The sequence below is a fragment of the Lucilia sericata genome, unplaced genomic scaffold (assembly GCF_015586225.1).
Source record: "Lucilia sericata isolate MDLA Ls3-8-SP2 unplaced genomic scaffold, ASM1558622v1 Contig000253F_arrow, whole genome shotgun sequence".
NCBI classification, from domain to species: domain Eukaryota; kingdom Metazoa; phylum Arthropoda; class Insecta; order Diptera; family Calliphoridae; genus Lucilia; species Lucilia sericata.
Window position 1 is genome coordinate 364,196 of NW_023994279.1, and position 20,132 is coordinate 384,327.

Below are 20,132 nucleotides of genomic sequence, written 5' to 3' on the forward strand. Positions count from 1 at the left end.
ATTAAGCGATTACTACATCGGACAAACAGTAGTCCAGTCGAAATGGAAATCCGTATTAGGAAATGGATCTGGTTAGGCCACATCTTACGACGCCCACATAATGATATAGCTAGGTGTGTCCTAGACTGGAACCCCCAGGGACAGCGTAGAAGAGGCCTATATTTATGTAATATATGTATATGTATATATATATATATATATATATATATATATATATATATATATATATATATGTATATATATTATATTTTTTTTTATTTATTCTAATCTAAACCCAAGCCCACTTTGTCTCCCAATTTCGAGCCATCCGCGTAGCAACGGATTTCTATTGGGATCAGCGTTTCAAAGTTTCCGACATATTTTGTCTCTGGTATGCGATCGGGCACGTCCAACGTGTCCAGTATACATTGGTGACGCGTCCTATAACTGCTTTTCACCAGTTCGCCTAAAGACAAACGATTATGGGTAAGTGGTCTGAGACTAGAGGAACTACTGCTCTCCAAGTTGCGTAGTTTATCAGACCAGGGCTCGCTATTGTGAGCTGGCGCAGTTACCCATAATCCGTGTGGGGGCATCATCATGTAGTGTGCAGAAGGTGGATTAGTCAATTTGTTCCGCCAGTGACGTGCCTCTCTGGTCTTCCCCTAGACTAGAGTGCCAGAGCTGATGATACGCGTTGTGGCGTATTATGACGACGATGACGATGTCGATGATGCCAATGAATTTCGTCGCTGTTGTTGGCAGCATGGGGCGACAAAAGTCTCTGACCACTCCCGATGATGGTTTAGTCCAGAGCAGTTCCTGTGGTGACACCAGCCCAAACAAGCGTTGCACCGTAATTGGGTGGACATATGGTGCAACCGGTTCTGGCAAACTGTACAGAACCATGGTCCGGGATTTAGTTCGATTCCGGCACGGACCTATAAATAGACTCTATTTTTACATGCATATCAACATTTACATGTGTGAAACCTTTTTTTTCTAAATTGTTACAGGGTGTTATAATATGAACCCTGCAAAAAATAATTGATGTCATCCTTTATAAACGACACCTTAATCGCATCCAAAAATGCGATTACATATTTTTTGCTTTTATAAACCAAATATTTCCTTACAAATGAAACCCCAGTTAAAAGTGAGGAAAGAGATGTAAAAAAGTCACTACAAATAACATGTTCGAAGTACATTACACTTTGGTGAAAACCAGTGAAATTTACATAAGCATGTCATTGAAAGAATGTGGTTTATTTTTGACATCCAAATATCGGATTTTTACTGCTTCTAAAAATAAGATTAGATGTAGTTCAAAGTTGTCAAAATTGAACAACATCCCTACAATGACACGCAAATGTAGGTTAGGTTAAATGAAAATTCTACTTCTTTTTCCTCACTTTTTTTGCTGGGTATACATACATACATACGATTTTTTGAAAATCTTTTAATCAAAATAATCATGTCTTCACTTTATTAAAAACACCAACGACATATTCATATATAAACATTCAATATATCTATCATTTAAAAAATATCATCCAACTTTATACTGCAATCTTATGTATACGCTTAAATTATTTATTTCAGATTGATCTACTAGCAGCTGCAAGGTGCAATATGTTCTCGCATGTATTAGTTTCTTACATGTCCGAACTGAAACAATTTGCACAGAAGACAAATACAACATTTGAGGCAATTTCAAAGGCTCTGGAACAAAGGCCAAAATATGATTTTTGTGTCCTGAAGGAATTGACACAACATGAAGGAAATCCTGAAAAGTTAAACGACAGTAAGGGATCACCGTTCGATAAAGACCAATCATTATTTTTTGCAGTAAGTTTGATTTTTATGGCCATTACATAGTTTTCGGGGAAAAATTTAGTAAGTGCAGGTTTTATGGCTTTTCAAATGTACATACATACATACATATGGGGGATTTTATTTTATTTTTTTTATTTTTAATTTTACAAATTCAAAACCAAGCCCTTGGGGCCAAATATGGCTTATAATTCTACTCCATAACAATACTTCTTAAAGTTATTTAAATAGTGTAAAATGTGACAGAATAATATAAATTAAGGTGTGATACATATAAATCATACATGGGAGTAGTTAATTATATCGACTAATTAATTGACGATTTCATTAGCATTAAATTGAAAAAATTATAATTATTTTTTTTTTCATTAGCATTATTTTGTCTAATGGTAATGGTTTTTAATGAAACGATTTCATTAGTAATTATTTAAAAATAAATTTTTATTACCATTATTCAATGGATTTTAAAAATTTTCGAACATTAGTTCGAATTTCGAAATTAATTTCGAATATCCGAACATTATAATGTATTGTCATTAGGTGAAATCATGTATGCCAAATTTCAGCACATTAGGACTAGAAGAACTAGTTTTAACAGCTTTAAAAATTTTTCGAACACGAGTTCGAATTTTCGAAATTTTTTTTTTAGGTTTTATGACACAGAGGTTAATTTAAAAACATAAAAAAATTTTCGAAAATAACTTCGAATTTTCGAACTTAATTTCGAATATTCGAACATATTATTGTATTGTCATCAGATGTACTTATGACTGCAAAATTTCAGCCAATTTGGGCTACGGTAATTGGTTTTAAAAGCTTTCAAACCTCGAATCTTCGAAAAATTTTCCTTAATATATTTTTCGACAATTATAAATACTAATTAAATTCGTTTTTGAAAATTCATTATCAAATTCATTACCATTATCAAAAAAAGTTATAATGGAAAAAATATAATTTTCATTAAATGGTACTTAAAATATTTTTCATTACAATTTTTTCTATAAATGGTAATGAAATTTTAATGCTCAATGAAAAATTCCCATGTATGATATAAATTATAAAATAATTGTTGAAACGAATGTACTCCACAGAAAATTTTCAGAGTACTCGGAATTGTAACCAATGTTGTGTGCCTTACTTTGTGTTACTTATAATTTGATTTACTTGTATATCAAATCTGAATATGAAGTTTCAATTTTTAATAAAATTTTTTTGCATTACATCTTAATATACTTGTGATTAACATTGTATATGAGAACAGAAAATTAAAATATAAAAAAATCAAGTGTGCTGTAATTTAATCAACAAAAAATTTTTCATTTATTGAAAAATATTTTTTGGATCAACATTTTTTCAATGTTAAGATGAATTTTATACAAAATTTATTGCTTAAAATTAGGATCATGATCTAGCGATAATTGGAATGGCCATATACTTATGAATGAATTTTTAGATACATGTATTTGGGTAGCATTTTTTAAAAAATATACATATTTAGATACTTCTTAATACACATGTATTTAACATAGAAAGTTGTAGTAGATACTTTTTGATACACTTGTGTTCCAGCTAGAAAGGTGCTGTAGAAACAATTTTACTTACTAGGTATATCGGTAAGAATGTAGGAATAGCTACTTTTCCACACACAAGTATATTATAAAAAAGTATAATTTACACACAATATCGCAAACCAAGTATATCAGTTTGTGTGTCATTTTCAAGCGGCCATACCCTGTGTAAAGTAAGCCAGAGTGTGTGTAAGTTTGTAAGCACTTTCGAATACAAAATAAGCAACACAATATCAATGTAGTAAGCTATAAATTTTCTGTGGGGTAGCGATAACAAAAAAAAAAAAAAAAAAAAATATTTTTTTCTTAAAAATCTGATTAGAGTAAGAAAAATTTTTAATTTCCCTAGGTAGCGTATTCCACACTCTCGAAACTCATACATGAAATGACTTTTCATATACTGCAGATGCAATGTGGGGAACTATTATTTGAAGATTCCTCAACGATTTAGAAAACTTAAAAGGGTCGGCGATGTATATAGGACAATTATTCTTAATAATCTTATAAAAGAGTAATAAAATTCTTGTATCTACGAAATTTTCAAATGGAAACCCGATAAATTTTAGCACATATTCAGATATGTGATCCCTAACCCGCAATCTGTAAACATACCTTACAATACGGTTAAATGTTAAGTGTAGTCGTCTTAACATTTGTGCACTAGTTCCACTACAAATCTCAATGGCGTAAAGCAAAAGGGACATTAGGAGAGAAATATCTATGCTTTTCTTATATTAGATGTTAAATATAAATCTAAAGCCGCGATCGGCAGACATATACTACCACATTTTGCACTTGTATAAGTGTAAGAGCGAAAAAAGAAGAAATGAGAAATAGTTATACTCTCATCTTCACAACAAGGCTTGCGTGGAAAACTGAAATTTAGAAATAATATTAATCTAAAACAAAAATAATATTTTTTTAGTTTAAAAGTAGCAAATATTTTTTTGGGCTTATTTGCACATATTTATTTAAAATATTGAAATAGAAATATAAGTTTTTAATAAAATATATACCTATTAAGGGTAAAGATTTAACATAATTACATATATATTTTGGTAAATTATAGTCATTTGCTACTTAAGTTGTAAGAAAAAAATTTAAATAAGTTTATAATTCTAAATACTACTTCAGTCCTACACCACCCAAATTAATATTCAACACATCGGAGTTAAATCCAAAACTAATAGCTTTTGTTTTATGAGGGTTTATTTCAAATCCATTTCCACTCATCTATTGCCTTCCAAGACATCAATAAAATATCTTTCAGCGGTAAATAACATTTGAATGTCATCTGCATATGAGAACATCCCAGCAAAAAAAATTTGCAGTAGTGCGAAGGAAATGTAAGTTTCATGACTTCTTTAATAACAGTGCTAATACAACTCATTCTAAATGACTTCCTAAATTCAACCTATTCCGCAGTTAAAAAATTTCTTTAAAACTTAAAAAATTAATTCAGATGGTTAATTTAATCAAATGAGATTTATGCGTTTTTAGAAATAATTTTTATTATTAATATTATTTTATGTATCCTCCCATATTTATTATAATATTTTCCTTATAACTATGTAAAATATCTTCCAAAAATACATACAAAACAAATAGCTTTCGAATCATTGAAATTGCATTGGTTCGATTATTCGAAATTCTCGCATAAACACATGATCTCCAATGACACGCTAATGTTAAAATCATGCATGTTTCACCTAAATCGAACCAATTCGTCATCACTTGCACCTCTGATTAAACAACATCTTTGTCATGTAACTTTTTGCTGGGATTTTAACTGAGTTATCATCTACTATATTCATTAAATCATTCAGATATAGCATAAAATACAAGGGGCTTATAACGGACCCTTGCGGGATCTTTGTCATCTACTATATTCATTAAATCATTCAGATATAGCATAAAATACAAGGGGCCTATAACGGACCCTTGCGGGACACCACTTGTAACCTCCAAGGTACCCGAATCTCTACCCCCCAAAGATACAAACTGAGATCTTCTATGTAAATAACAGTAAGTGAGTTTACAGTTTATCAAACGCTTTTGACAGGTCCAATGATAGCAAAACACTACATTTCCTATTGTTAAGGTTGCACCTTATGGAATCAGTTACATTTACTAAAAGAGTAGTAGTACAGTAATTCTGTCGGAAACCTGATTGATTCGCATGATTCGGATTTCATGAAATGACCAATCTTTTGAAACCGATGCCTTTGTCTAATTGTGTCTAAAAACTATCCAATAGAACTAACATTGGTGCAAATTTCATCCCGATCGGAAGACATCGATTTCAAAAGTTCACTTGGCATGAAATTCCCCATACATCGTTGCTCCGTCAAAGGAGGAGAGCAAAAATTTGTTTTTTATCCTTATAAAATGGCTTACGAATTATTTCTGAAAATTGTTTTTGTAACTTTATCAGACATTTAACCGGATCATATATATTTCATTTAGATATTTAACGGAATAGTCCGAATATTTAAAAAATTTCCAATATAAAACATAAAAAATGAATGAAAGAGCACACTATAGTAAGAGTTTGGGTTTTAAATTATAAAAAAAATAATATAAACTCTCAAAGATATAAACCTTAAAATTTTATACCTTTTTGATTTTTTATAGTTTTCGAACAAATAAAACCGCCACAAAATTCGCGTTTCTTGAAATCTTTCAAATTAAAAAACAGAGTTGTTTTATTTTCTACATAAAGAACATACATATATTGATAATACACAGAAAAAAATTTCAGCATAAATATTGTTTGGCATCAATCCAATTTGTCCGAGATTTTACATATGCAAATAAAACAAAATAAAGTTTTATGAGGCGTATATCTCTTTTTTATTAAAAAACAAAATATTACCTCGTAGAACGTTAAAAGGTTTTTATTTTATTATATTAAAGTGCAAGTAGAGCTTGTCGTAGACAACATCAATATCCCAGCAAAAAGTTACATGACAAAGATGTTGATTAATCAGAGGTACAAGTGAAGCTTGCACAATTTTAACATTAGCGTGTCATTGGAGATCATGTGTTTATGCGAGAATTTCGAATAATCGAACCAATGCAAATTCGATAATTCGAAAACGATGTTTCATTGTTTCAAGCTATTTGCTTTGTATGTATTTTTGGAAGATATTTTAAATATTTTTAAGGAAAATATTATAACAAATCGTCATATGAAATCCAAAAAGCCCTAAGTTACAAAAAAATCAAAATCGACTTTTTGATTGATTATGATGCACCGTATCAAAATACATGTTCCTGCTAAATTTTACATTCCTACAATTAAAATCAATGTCCCTATCAAAGAAATTCTAAAGGGTTATGTTCTTAAATTACCTTAAAATTCATGAAAATTTTAAAATTCTTTTGAATTTTTAACTTCGAAACTGTGAAATGTTATAAGTTGACATCAAACGAAACAAAAATTGCACTTTTAGCGAATCCTTGTAATTTAGAAATTATCTTATCAGTTTTAGAATTTTTTCACAGAAAAATTCAAATTTCCTAAAATTTTTATGAAAACAAAGAACCCTTATGCCTTCCATGTTTCGGCATATTTGACCAACAAAAACAGATTTGAATTTAGTTGAAAATTTTAAAACTTACTATTTTTTAATGTAACTTAGGCCCTTTTGGGTTTCAAAAAACAAATTCTCGAGGGGGTAAGTTTCATATCTCCGTAAGTAAAACAAAAACCGCAAATTTTTCTTTAAATAATAATTTGTCAATAAGAAATAAGCTTAACTTGAGAAATATGGGAATATATCGTCATATGAAATCCAAAAAGCCCTAAGTTACATTGAACAAATTTTCAGGGGAAGCAAAAAACCGTCTAAAATGATAAATAAACCAAAAATGTTCAACATTATCTCAAGTTAAGCTTATTTCTTATTGACAAATTATTATTCGAAGAAAAATTTCCGATTTTTGTTTTACTTACGAAGATATGAAACTTACGCCCTTGAGAATTAGTTTTTTCTGAAACCCAAAAGGGCGTATGTTACATTAAAAAATAGTAAGTTTTAACATTTTCAACTAAATTCAAATCGGTTTTTGTTGGTAAAATAGGCCGAAGCATGAAAGGAATAAGGCTACTTTGTTTTCATAAAGATTTTCGGAAATTGGAATTTTTTCTTTGAAAAAATTCTAAAACTGTTAAAATAATCTCTAAATTACAAGGATTCGCTAAAAGTGTCATTTTTGTTTTATTTGATGCCAACTTATGACATTTCACAAATTCTAAGTTAAAAATTCAAAAGAATTTTAAAATTTTCATGAATTTTAAGGTAATTTTAGAACATAACCTTTTAGAATTTCTTTGATAGGGACGTTGATTTTAATTGTACGGTGCATCATAATCAATCAAAAAGTCGATTTTGATTTTTTTAACTTAGGGCTTTTTGGATTTCATATGACGATATATAAAATAATATTAATAATCAAAAATATTTCTAATAACACATAAATTTCATTTGATAAAATTTACAATCTGAATAAATTTTTAAAGTTTTAAAGGAATTTTTTTAACTGCGGAATAGGTTGAATTTAGGAAGGCATTTAGAATGAGTTGGATTAGCACTGTTATTAAAGAAGTCATGGAACTTACATTCACTTTGCACTACTGCAAAATTATTTTTGCTGGGAACCAGTGTTGCTACTTTGGTTATTATTAACCAAAATTGGTTATTTTTATTTTGCATGTGTACATGTGAATTATTTTTTCGTTTTAGTTATTTTTTGCAAATAATTGAACTAAATGCTGTTTGCTTTTATTCTAAAAATAAAATAAAAAAAAAAACTTCTTTTATCTCTAGTTTTAAATCAACTATGTAAATATACATATCGTCCTGTTTTGAATTTTGGTAATATGTGGATTTTTTTTACTATTCGAAATTTTTTTATTACTGCAATTTGTACATCTACTGGTTATACTTATGTGCACAAAGGTATTTTTCGATATCTTAATTGGTTAGGATTTAGCAAAAGTACCTATGAGTTTTCCACATATTAAATGAGTTGATTTAAATCATAACAACACCGTAATATTATTTTATTTACACTAGTCAATCTAACACCGTGTATAATGAATCCTCTCTCTCCTTTTGGTGCATCCATGAACTTAAAATCACTTTTTTGGTCGATTCAAACTCGTCCGTCCTTCCTTTAATATTTCTATTGGAACTTTTTTTGTAAAGAACTGGCGATAATTATATGAAAAAACGAAGTAGGCTGTATTTCGCATTTCGATTTTTATGGAATTTGGTGGGAATAGTCTACGTATTTAGTAGATTATGTCCTTTAAATTTAATTTAAAATTTAAAGTATAATTGCAACTTCCATATTTTATTTTACCGTCTTAAATTCTAAATTTTGGTCAATTTGTCGGATAATTTGGATAGATTACGTTTACAAATATCCGCTGCATGGTATTGTAATTTGGTGAAATATACCCCTTAAACCCAAATTTCGAACGAAATCTCCAAATCTGTACATAAAATGGGAAGAATATTATAATTTAAAATTGTTTTCCAAAAAGTCATATGTGGAGTATTTTTGAATTGCGCTAAAACGCGTTAAAAACTCAGTTGTTTTTTAAAATAAATATTAATTACATTTGTTAACGAATCCGCGAAGAGACATATATTTATTGTTGAAAACACGATAGAGTCGAAAAGAAACAATATAGAAAACTGAAATATTTTGCCAAAATATTTTTAATTGACCCAGTTTGATTGGTATTGAAAATGCGAAATATCGGTCAACGATTTCCTAATCAGAAAATTACTATATTGCTTAAAAAGGCATCTATAGCGATGAAATTCAATATAAAAAAGTTTTATTGGAAATGTATTTGTCAAAGTTTATGAGGATCGGTACATAATTGACTCTATCCCTCATAAAAAGTCTCCTCAGAAAATGACTTTAAAGATCATAATGTACTGCAATATAGCAACAAAATTCAACATAATCAAGTTTTAAAGGAACTAAAATATCTCTGTCAGATTTTATGAGAATTGGTCCATAATTGACCATACGTCTCATATAAGATCCCGTACAGAAAATTACATTAACGCTCATAACTGTTTTCATAATACCAGTTTAGCGACGAAATTTAACATAGTTACAAGTTCCACTTCAGAAAATGAATTTGTTATTTTAATGTCCAAATGTAAACATGAAACAAATAAAAATGATTTTGTTAACTTTTTTCTTAATTTGGTTATTTTTTATTCGAATTTTGGTTAGAAAAAAAATTTTGTTGTGGCAACACTGCTCAGAAGCCCTTTTCGTGGAGTTCTGTTGAATGGGGGCTAGGTGAAATAATGGTCCGATTTTAACTTCGTCCTTGGGTCAAAAGAAGCGTGTGTGCCAACAACGTTAGAATCTTATGCCAATTTTATACATCTTTGTTGGAAGATTCTAACGAATAAACCGTTAAGGGGACTAAAATATTGTTTGCACCAAATTAAGCTTACACAGTAGGGTGGGTCGAAAAAAGGCTTTTCTCTCCGATCAATTTCTAATAGTGGAAATATGTTGTATTTTAACGTCAAATGGAAGACTGTAAAATATTATTCAATTATTTTGAGGTTAAGAGCACGCGCATCGCCGCCAAAGTTTGTAAATGTGTTTATATGGAGAAATGGCACTTTTTCAAGTTTTTTGAAAAAATTAGGTATTAAGTAATAATTTTTGCACCATTTTATAGGAAAATCGTAATATGTACAAAATTGTTTTTTCCAAAACAGAGAAAAACTTAAAGTTGGTTTTACAATTTTTGAGTTATTAAAATTTCCCAAGAGAATTTTGTAAAGTTGGTTTTACAATTTTTGAGTTACTAAAATTTCCCCGAGAATTTTGTGGTTCTGACGACGCATAAAATATTTATAAGAAAATTTTTCAAATTGGATAACGCTTACTTGGTTTAGTCTTTAACATCATCTCAAAAACTCCATTTTCAAACTTTTAAAAATTTTGTTAAAATGATTTAAAAAAATTAAAATTTTCTATACTGGATTTTATAAGGAATATATATAAGAATTAAAAATAAAAAGAATGAGCTCAATACGTCTTATAGTTTTGCCGTACCTGCGATGTGAAATTGAAGAATTTAGAGAAAAGGCAATTTTTTGCCAATAATTACGAAAAATTATATTATTACGTGCGCGTGCCCTTAACCTCAAAATAATTGAATAATATTTTACAGTCTTCCATTTGACGTTAAAATACAACATATTTTCACTATTAGAAGTTGATCCGAGAGAATAGCCTATTTTCAACCCACCCTATTAAACAGTCTTAAGTTCCCAGCAGTGTTGCCACAACAAAATTTTTTTTCTAACCAAAATTCGAATAAAAAATAACCAAATTAGGAAAAAAGTAAACAAAATCATTTTTATTTGTTTCATGTTTACATTTGAACATTAAAATAACAAATTCATTTTCTGAAGTGGAACTTGTAACTATGTTAAATTTCGTCGCTAAACTGGTATTATGAAAACAGTTATGAGCGTTAATGTAATTTTCTGTACGGGATCTTATATGAGACGTATGGTCAATTATGGACCAATTCTCATAAAATCTGACAGAGATATTTTAGTTCCTTTAAAACTTGATTATGTTGAATTTTGTTGCTATATTGCAGTACATTATGATCTTTAAAGTCATTTTCTGAGGAGACTTTTTATGAGGGATCCTCATAAACTTTGACAAATACATTTCCAATAAAACTTTTTTATATTGAATTTCATCGCTATAGATGCCTTTTTAAGCAATATAGTAATTTTCTGAATAGGAAATCGTTGACCTATATTTCGCATTTTCAATACTAATCAAACTGGGTCAATTAAAAATATTTTGGCGAAATATTTCAGTTTTCTATCTTGTTTCTTTCCGACTCTATCGTGTTTTCAACAATAAATATTCGGATTCGCGGATTCGTTAACAAATGTAATTAATATTTATTTTTAAAAACAACTGAGTTTTTAACGCGTTTTAGCACAATTCAAAAATACTCCACATATGACTTTTTGGAAAACAATTTTAAATTATAAAATTCTTCCCATTTTATGTACAGATTTGGAGATTTCGTTCGAATTTTGGGTTTAAGGGGTATATTTCACCAAATTATAATACCATGCAGCGGATGTTAGCATTACGTTCATAACTTCAGCAATATTTGTAAACGTAATCTATCCAAATTATCCGACAAATTGACCAAAATTTAGAATTTAAGACGGTAAAATAAAATATAGAAGTTGCAATTATACTTTAAATTTTAAATTTAATTTAGAGGACATAATCTACTAAGTACGTAGACTATTCCCACCAAATTCCATAAAAATCGAAATGCGAAATACAGACTACTTCGTTTTATCATATAATTATCGCCAGTTCTTTACATAAAAAGTTCCAATAGAAATATTAAAGGAAGGACGGACGAGTTTGAATCGACCAAAAAAGTGATTTTAAGTTCATGGATGCACCAAAAGGAGAGAGAGGATTCATTATACACGGTGTTAGATTGACTAGTGTAAATAAAATAATATTGCGGTGTTGTTATGATTTAAATCAACTCATTTAATATGTGGAAAACTCATAGGTACTTTTGCTAAATCCTAACCAATTAAGATATCGATAAATACCTTTGTGCACATAAGTATAACCAGTAGATGTACAAATTGCAGTAATAAAAAAATTTCGAATAGTAAAAAAAAATTCCACATATTACCAAAATTCAAAACAGGACGATATGTATATTTACATAGTTGATTTAAAACTAGAGATAAAAGAAGTTTTTTTTTTAATTTTATTTTTAGAATAAAAGCAAACAGCATTTAGTTCAATTATTTGCAAAAAATAACCAAAACGAAAAAAAAATTCACATGTACACATGCAAAATAAAAATAACCAATTTTGGTTAATAATAACCAAAATTGGTTATTATTAACCGGAAGCAGTGGCAACACTGCTTCTGAGCTCATTATTATATTAAATATACCTGTATATCGATAAAAAGTGGCACAACTAAGTTTTATACAAGCCTTGATGACCCTGCCAAATTTCATAAAGATCGGGCCTTATTTGACCCTAGCTCCCATACAAAGTCCCCTTCCGAAAATTACTTGAATGTCACAAAATTTTATGGGGCTTGGACCATATTTGCCTCTAGCCCCCATATAAAGCCTCTTTCAGAAATTAGTTTTTCATCCATAAATTGTTTAAATGTATCGGAATAAGGTAATATTTAAGATAAATGCTTTATTATGAAATATAAATCATATTTAATATTCATAACTGGTGTAGGGTATCATATGGTCGGTCGCGCCCGACTGTACTTTCTTACTTGTTATAATAAAAATTTAAAATAAAAATTATTTTTTTTTATTTTATTTATTACATAAATAAAATTATTTATGTTGTTTTTAATAATAGTCACTCAGTAATTTTTATTTATTCAAACAAAAAATAGAAATCAATCAATGATTTTTATTTTTCAAAACAAAGAATAAAAGTCACCTAAAGAATTTTAATTTTCCAATTTTCGAATCTAATTTCTGCACAATTTCAGCAAATTTGGTCGATGAAATCAGTGGTAAGAAATTTTACTAATTTTCTATTAATCTCTGTTTAAACCCGATCATTTTTCATGTGTTTTAAAGGTAAATATCTCATAATGAGTTTTATAATTAATTTCAAAAAATAAAAATCATTTCCTTGATTTTATTTGAGCCTTATGGTTTAAAAATATTTGTGTTTTTTATACCCACCATCAAAAAAGATGGGGGGTATATTGATTTTGTCATTCCGTTTGTAACACATCGAAATATTGGTCATAGACCCACAAAAGTACATATATTCTGAGTCCTCATTAAATTCTAAGACGATCTAGCTATGTCTGTCCGTCCGTCTGTCTGTCTGTTGAAAGCACGATAGAGTCCGAATGGAAAGAGCTAGAGGGTTGAAATTTCACATAAATATTTTTTATAAGCAGGGTACAGATAGCGATCGAATTCAATTCGCTCGCGAGCGAGTTTAATTCGAGCGATTTAAATAATTCATTTTCCGGCGAATAAATCTATTCGACTCGCGAGTTTAATTTTTAAACTCGCGATAAGAGTTGAAAATTTAAAGAGCGTAAAATAGAACTCGCTCGCGATTCGAGTCAAAACGAGTTAATCGCGAGTTTTATAATTTTGTAAATGGAATAAATTTAAATTTAGAAGGCATAATCAATTTATATATAAATATGACAGAACCAAATAAGTTTCCCATTAAAAGTATGTACACAAATACATATGTATGCACATTATTTGGTGCAAAGTAGTAGACACTTCGTACATACATACAAAAATACATACATACATACATACGTACGTACGTACGTACGTACGTACGTACATACATACATACATACATACATACATACATACATACATACATACATACATACATACATACATACATACATACATACATACATACATACATACATACATACATACATACATACATACATACATACATACATACATACATACATACATACATACATACATACATACATATACATACATACATACATACATACATACATACATACATACATACATACATACATACATACATACATACATACATACATACATACATACATACATACATACATACATACATACATACATACATACATACATACATACATACATACATACATACATACATACATACATACATACATACATACATACATACATACATACATACATACATACATACATACATACATACATACATACATACATACATACATACATACATACATACATACATACATACATACATACATACATACATACATACATACATACATACATACATACATACATACATACATACATACATACATACATACATACATACATACATACATACATACATACATACATACACACATACATACATACATACATCATTCAACATGTGTTTTATTATCTTCATAACCTTATTATTGGTTCTTTTTTACTACCACAACAGAAACTGTTTCTTGCACACACACTTTGCTGATTTTCGGCTCGAATTTAACTCGAATTCAACTCGTTTTCCACTCGCTCGTAAGCGAGTTGAAAAAACAAAAACATGTAAATATCGCTTACGAAGCGAATACAAAACACATAAAACTCTAATTAAGATTGTGCTCGCGTGTTGTAAAATAAAACTCGCGATTTTGAATTTTAAAACGAGCGATATAAATAAAATAGCGATCGCGAGCGATATTTTTACCTACCCTGTTTATAAGTAAGGTCTGTTTGGTATTGAAAATGGGCAATATCGGTCCACGTTTTCGGATAGCCCCCATACAAGTGGCCCCTCGAAAAGCAGCTTTAACAGCCATAACAAAATCTATCTAAAAAAATGTATGTTGATCGGTCCATGATTGACCCTACCCTCCATATAAGGTCCCCTTCAGAAAATGACTGCAACGCTCATTGATGGCTTAAAAATACGAGTGTATCGATGAAATTCGACACAAATAAATTTAATACGACCTACATCCCTATATAAGGTCCCCTTCAGAAAATTACTTTAACGCTTATAACTGGCCTAAAAATACAAGATTCAAACGAGGTTTGATGGTGGGTATATAAGATTCGGCATAGCCGAATATAACACTCTTACTTGTTATTATTGATTTTTATTTAAAAAAGTTTTCAGTAATTTTTACGGAAAATATAAAAAATACAAATCAAAAGCAATTTGTATTTTCTGAGAAATCAAATATAAATCAAATAAAATTTTTAAATTTAATTTTTTTAAATAATAATGATAACAATTACTGTCTCTGCTTTTAAGCAATACTCCTAGAAGCAAAGAAAAAACAATTGCTAGATAATCAGCAGGGTGAAAATAAGAAGATATCTTCAGATAATCTTATAATTAAATATTCAAAAACTACACTATACTTCCCAAAGACTTATACCAAGTTCACACGAGCAGTTGAATTACTTAATTCGGCCTCTGAATGACGATAGCCAATTAACCCGTTTCTACGACACATTCGTAATTCGTTTTGACAGTTCATCGCCATGTTGTTTTTTTTATTCATTATTTTGTAATTTTTTGGAATATTAGTGTATGTGTATGATATAAAAATACGTTTGGTACATTATTTTAACAAATTAAGTTACACTATCGGACAAAATAAAGTGCAAAAGCACTCATGCTATATTCTTTCAGCGAAAGAATAAATAAATGATTATTGAATATGGAAAATTTTTTCAAAATCATTTAGTTAATATACAATGCTACAAAAATAACAATAAAACTAAATTATTGTACTTAAAATTTTTCTGTATATCATCTTAAAGTAAATTCACTTTTTTGTCGGACAAAATAAAGTGTAAATTTTATATATCATTATTTAAATTTCTTGTATATCAAAATTTTTATCTTTTTTGTTTCTGATTTGAATATCTGGATCTACTTAAGCCATTTTGGTAATTTTTTCCCCATTGTTTTCCGCAATCGCCTTGCCTTCCCCTTGCTTTCCCCATATGATTATTTTCAAAGGAAATCCGTTTTTATTACTATTTCATCGGAAGTTTTTGATCAATTGTGGTCCAAAATTAATCTAATGGATTTTGGGCGGTGCTCTGAGCAACTTATTCCAATTTTTCAGTGTTCTTTCCTACAGTAATGTTATTTTTTAAATTTATCAAGTGCTTAAGCTTATTATCTTGCTGAGATATAAAGTTGCCCAAGTCCATTTCGAAGGCACTGATCTTAAGATTTGACTGTAATATGCTCACATAGTGTTCACTGGAGTATTTTGAATAAATTTCCCTTAGGTTCCCCATACCTAACGTTAAAAATTGGACACATAAGAAGAGTCAACTGACCCATATCTTCAATCTTTCACCAACATATTTAAAAGCATGGCCCATTTTTTTTTTGGATTTTAGTATTTAATTTTGTATTTTTTAGCTCAAATTTTTGTAGTTGGTTAGATGAGTCCCAATTTGTACCGAAAAATTTTAAATGTCGACAATTAGTGTGAGCTTAGCCCTTCAATATACAAAACAATACCCCAGGTTTTAAACATTATAGTGGAGGGCTATCGGTATTGGTACATTATTCATCTTTAGAAGCGGAAATCTTAGTGAAAATAAAAATTTTAAAATAAATGCCGTAAAAATGGGTTTGGGATACTTAATGCCTCAACAGATTCATGACTTCAAACACACGACAAAGGTTAAAAACATTATTGTAAGAAAAAAACACTGAATAATTGTAATGACCTGCTCAGAGCATCGCCCTAAATCCAATATATTAATTTTTGACCACAATTAATCAAAAAATTCCGCTAAAATAGCGAACAAAAACGGATTTCTTTTGAAAATAATCGTATAGGGGGGAAAGCAAGGGGAACGGAAGGTGATTGCGAATAATAATGGTAGTTAGTTAGTCAAATCAAATCCTAAGAAATACACCTAGGCCTCTATCGGGCCTGTTGTGCGCTCCTTAACCAGTGCCTCAGGTGGGAATCGAACCCACCACCTCCGGTCTACCAGACTAGAACACTAACCACTAACCTACCGGAGGCCACAATAATAATGGTAAAAATGGTAAAAAAAATTAAAAAAAATGGCTTAAGTAGATCCAAATATTCAAATCAGAACCAAAATAGATAAAAAATTTTTGATATACAAGAAATTTAATTAATGATATATAAAATTTATACTTTATTTTGTCCGACAAAAAATTGAATTTACTTTAGTTTTAGATGTTATACAGAAAAATTTTAGGTAGAATGATTTTGTTTTATTGTAATTTTTGTAGCATTGTATATTAACTAAATTATTTTGAGAAAAAATCCATATTCAATAATCATTTAACAGATTTTTCGCTGAAAGAATATAGCATAGTGTAGTGTATATATTTTCTATTTATTTGCATTTTTTTTTTGTAATTTTATCTTTTATTTGTCTCAAACTAATGAAAACAAACATCTGATTATGAAAATACCCGATAAAAATTAGAGATGACACTCATTCATTCGTAATTCGTACGTAATTCAAACTGAATTACGTACAGCTTGTGTAATTCGCAGCTGAAATTTTGTATGGCCAATCATGTAATTGGGGGTTGAATGATGAATGAGAGTGTGAATGACGAATAACTGCATCATATGAACTGGGTATTACTTCAAACCGCAATAAATGTATTGTAACTTAAAATTTCAAGAACTGAAAAGTAAAAAATAATGTCCAATTCTTTATTGTATTTTTTTTTTTACTCTTAAAGTTTGTTGGCGAGTATTTAAAAAAACTCAAATTACCAGGTTATCCCACGTTGGTTCGGAGAGATCCCCCGACCTATACCTATATACATATATTATTGTAAAATAATACTAAACATAAACATACTTTATCAATGTATAAATGTCCACGACATGGATTTCTTGACTAGTTTAAAGATTATAGTAAACATTTGAACAATTTTTACAAAATTGTTATTTTTAATAACAACTTTCGTATGATAATATAGAGGTACAATACACTTTTTTGTTTACTGCTGAATTTTATTTTAAATAAATAAAATTTTGATATTAAACAAATATTTCTTTGATGATTTTTATCTAAATGATAAAACTAAGTTATTACTTTCATATTTTCAATGGACAATATTTTCCAAATGTTTGCAGGGTATGTATAGTTAAAAAATATCAGTTGCAGAATTGAGAAATTATGAAATTGTAAAAGTTTTAATGTAAAAATTTAAATTAAAACAAGCCAGTAATTAAAACAACTACCTTGTTTTAATTTCTTTACAAACGTTAAGATTTTTATTATAAGAAAGTTTAAAGATTTTCATATATAAAATAATTTCATTATTCCTGAAAAATCCCGGTATTCCGAAATATCCCGGGGGTTACAATTTTTAGATTCCGAATACCGGGATATGTTAAAGCCAGTCCCGATTGGCATCCCTAGTTTAAAGTGCTTACTGTGCAAGTAATTAGTTTAATTTACCGTAAAATTTTATAAGTTAGCGCATATTTAAAAGCTATTATATTAAGGCACGGCACCTTCGTTTAACCGTTTAACTGATAGATATTCTGACGGCTAAAATAATTTTTGTATGCAAACTGTCAATTTAAATTTCCGATAAAATATAACCAGTCATTGAGATAATTGTAATAAGGCCCATTATCTCAACTTTCGGTTATCGTTTAACCGGTAGATAATCTGATGGTTAAAATAATTTTTATATAAAAAGTGTCAATATATCGTTACCATAAAAATAAATAAATCGGAGTAAATCTTTAATATATGTTTGAAAATATTTTGTAATGTTGAGGCCAATAATCTGCACTAAATCAGTAATTGTATGCTTTTTTTACCTAAATTTTAATAATGTTTTTCAAAAAATTTTAATTACAGGATGATTTCGTCGACAATAACGAATCAAATGTCAATGACAATCAGTCAAAAGGGGATAATATTATTGAATTACCAGATGATACATTAGTTGAATTATGCAATCATTCTGAAAATGAAAATATTATGGACTTGTATGATCAAAATCTAAACGAATCTGCTCGGGAACCTAGCACATTTAGCGAAACGACAGAGTTACTTTCAAAAATATTGAACGCAAAAGTATCGGTATCAACAGAACAGACACCACTATTACCAATGAACTCTGACACAGGAGATTCAGCACTCATGGAAAGTAAATGTTTAGAAAAAGATGTTTCTTTACGATCATCCCAAGTTTGTTCGAACGAGAAGAGAAAACCTATAAAAAACATGAAAACAAATCCTTGGATAGAACTTTTTGCCGATCTTGATCCACTAGCTAATCTTGAAGCGTTCGATTTAAAATTAAGTGGGGATAGTAAAAACTTTCAACAAACTTAAATTTCGTATTTATTTTATTAATTTTACAATTTCATTTACAAATAGCACAGATCTAGTTTGAATGAGATTTTGAATAAGATTTTTGATACAAACTACATCAATATTTTTTATAATGTTTAGTTTATGTAAATGTTAATAAAGTGTACAAGATTTTAATTACAATACAGTTGTTTATTGTAACATAAAGCGGCAAGAAATAAAATTACAATTAAAATAATCTTAAATTAATATACATAAATTATGAACTAGAAAATTTTAAACCCTGTTTACAGTTCACCCAAAGCGACGATATATTAGTTAGGTTTTGACCATTGTGTTATTTTCTGAAAAATTTGTCATTATAAAACTTAGAACTATGTATATACATATGTATGGAATTTAACAATGATCAGTTATTGTGCTCATATTTTTTTGAAATCTCATTCAAACGGAATTGCAATGTAAGTGTAAATGGGGTATTATTTGCGTTTATTCAAAATCATGTTTATTGTTAAAATAATAGTAATTATATATTTTTTAATAAAAAATATTGATGGTCGAGTAATATTTAATTTATTTATTTTGCATCAATCCAAGTATTCAATATAGAGTCATTTCAAAATTTATCGACCAAAAAGGGCTGTTTTAAAATATTAACTTCTTCGATTTTTTTAAAATTGGGTGCATATATTCTGCTCTTAAATAATTCCATTTTTGCTATTTTTATACATAAAATATCCAATGGACAATGTCAACTATGGTTGTAAGTATTAAAATAATTAAAGGAGCAATCAAGAGCTTTGCTCCCTATAAAGCTGCAGGGACGGATGGC

At 29.0% G+C, this 20,132-nt stretch overlaps 1 protein-coding gene across 1 annotated transcript in view; it reads left to right on the top strand.

Moving 5' to 3' along the window:
- Nucleotides 1-19,854, top strand: part of LOC119602790 (islet cell autoantigen 1) — a 41,926-nt gene extending 22,072 nt beyond the window's left edge. The window contains exons 2-3 of the mRNA XM_037954496.1: nt 1,582-1,827; nt 18,842-19,854. Coding sequence (XP_037810424.1) covers nt 1,582-1,827; nt 18,842-19,321 — 726 coding nt within the window. The 3' untranslated portion in view covers nt 19,322-19,854. The remainder of the gene's footprint in view (nt 1-1,581; nt 1,828-18,841) is intronic.
- Nucleotides 19,855-20,132: the final 278 nt, after the last annotated feature.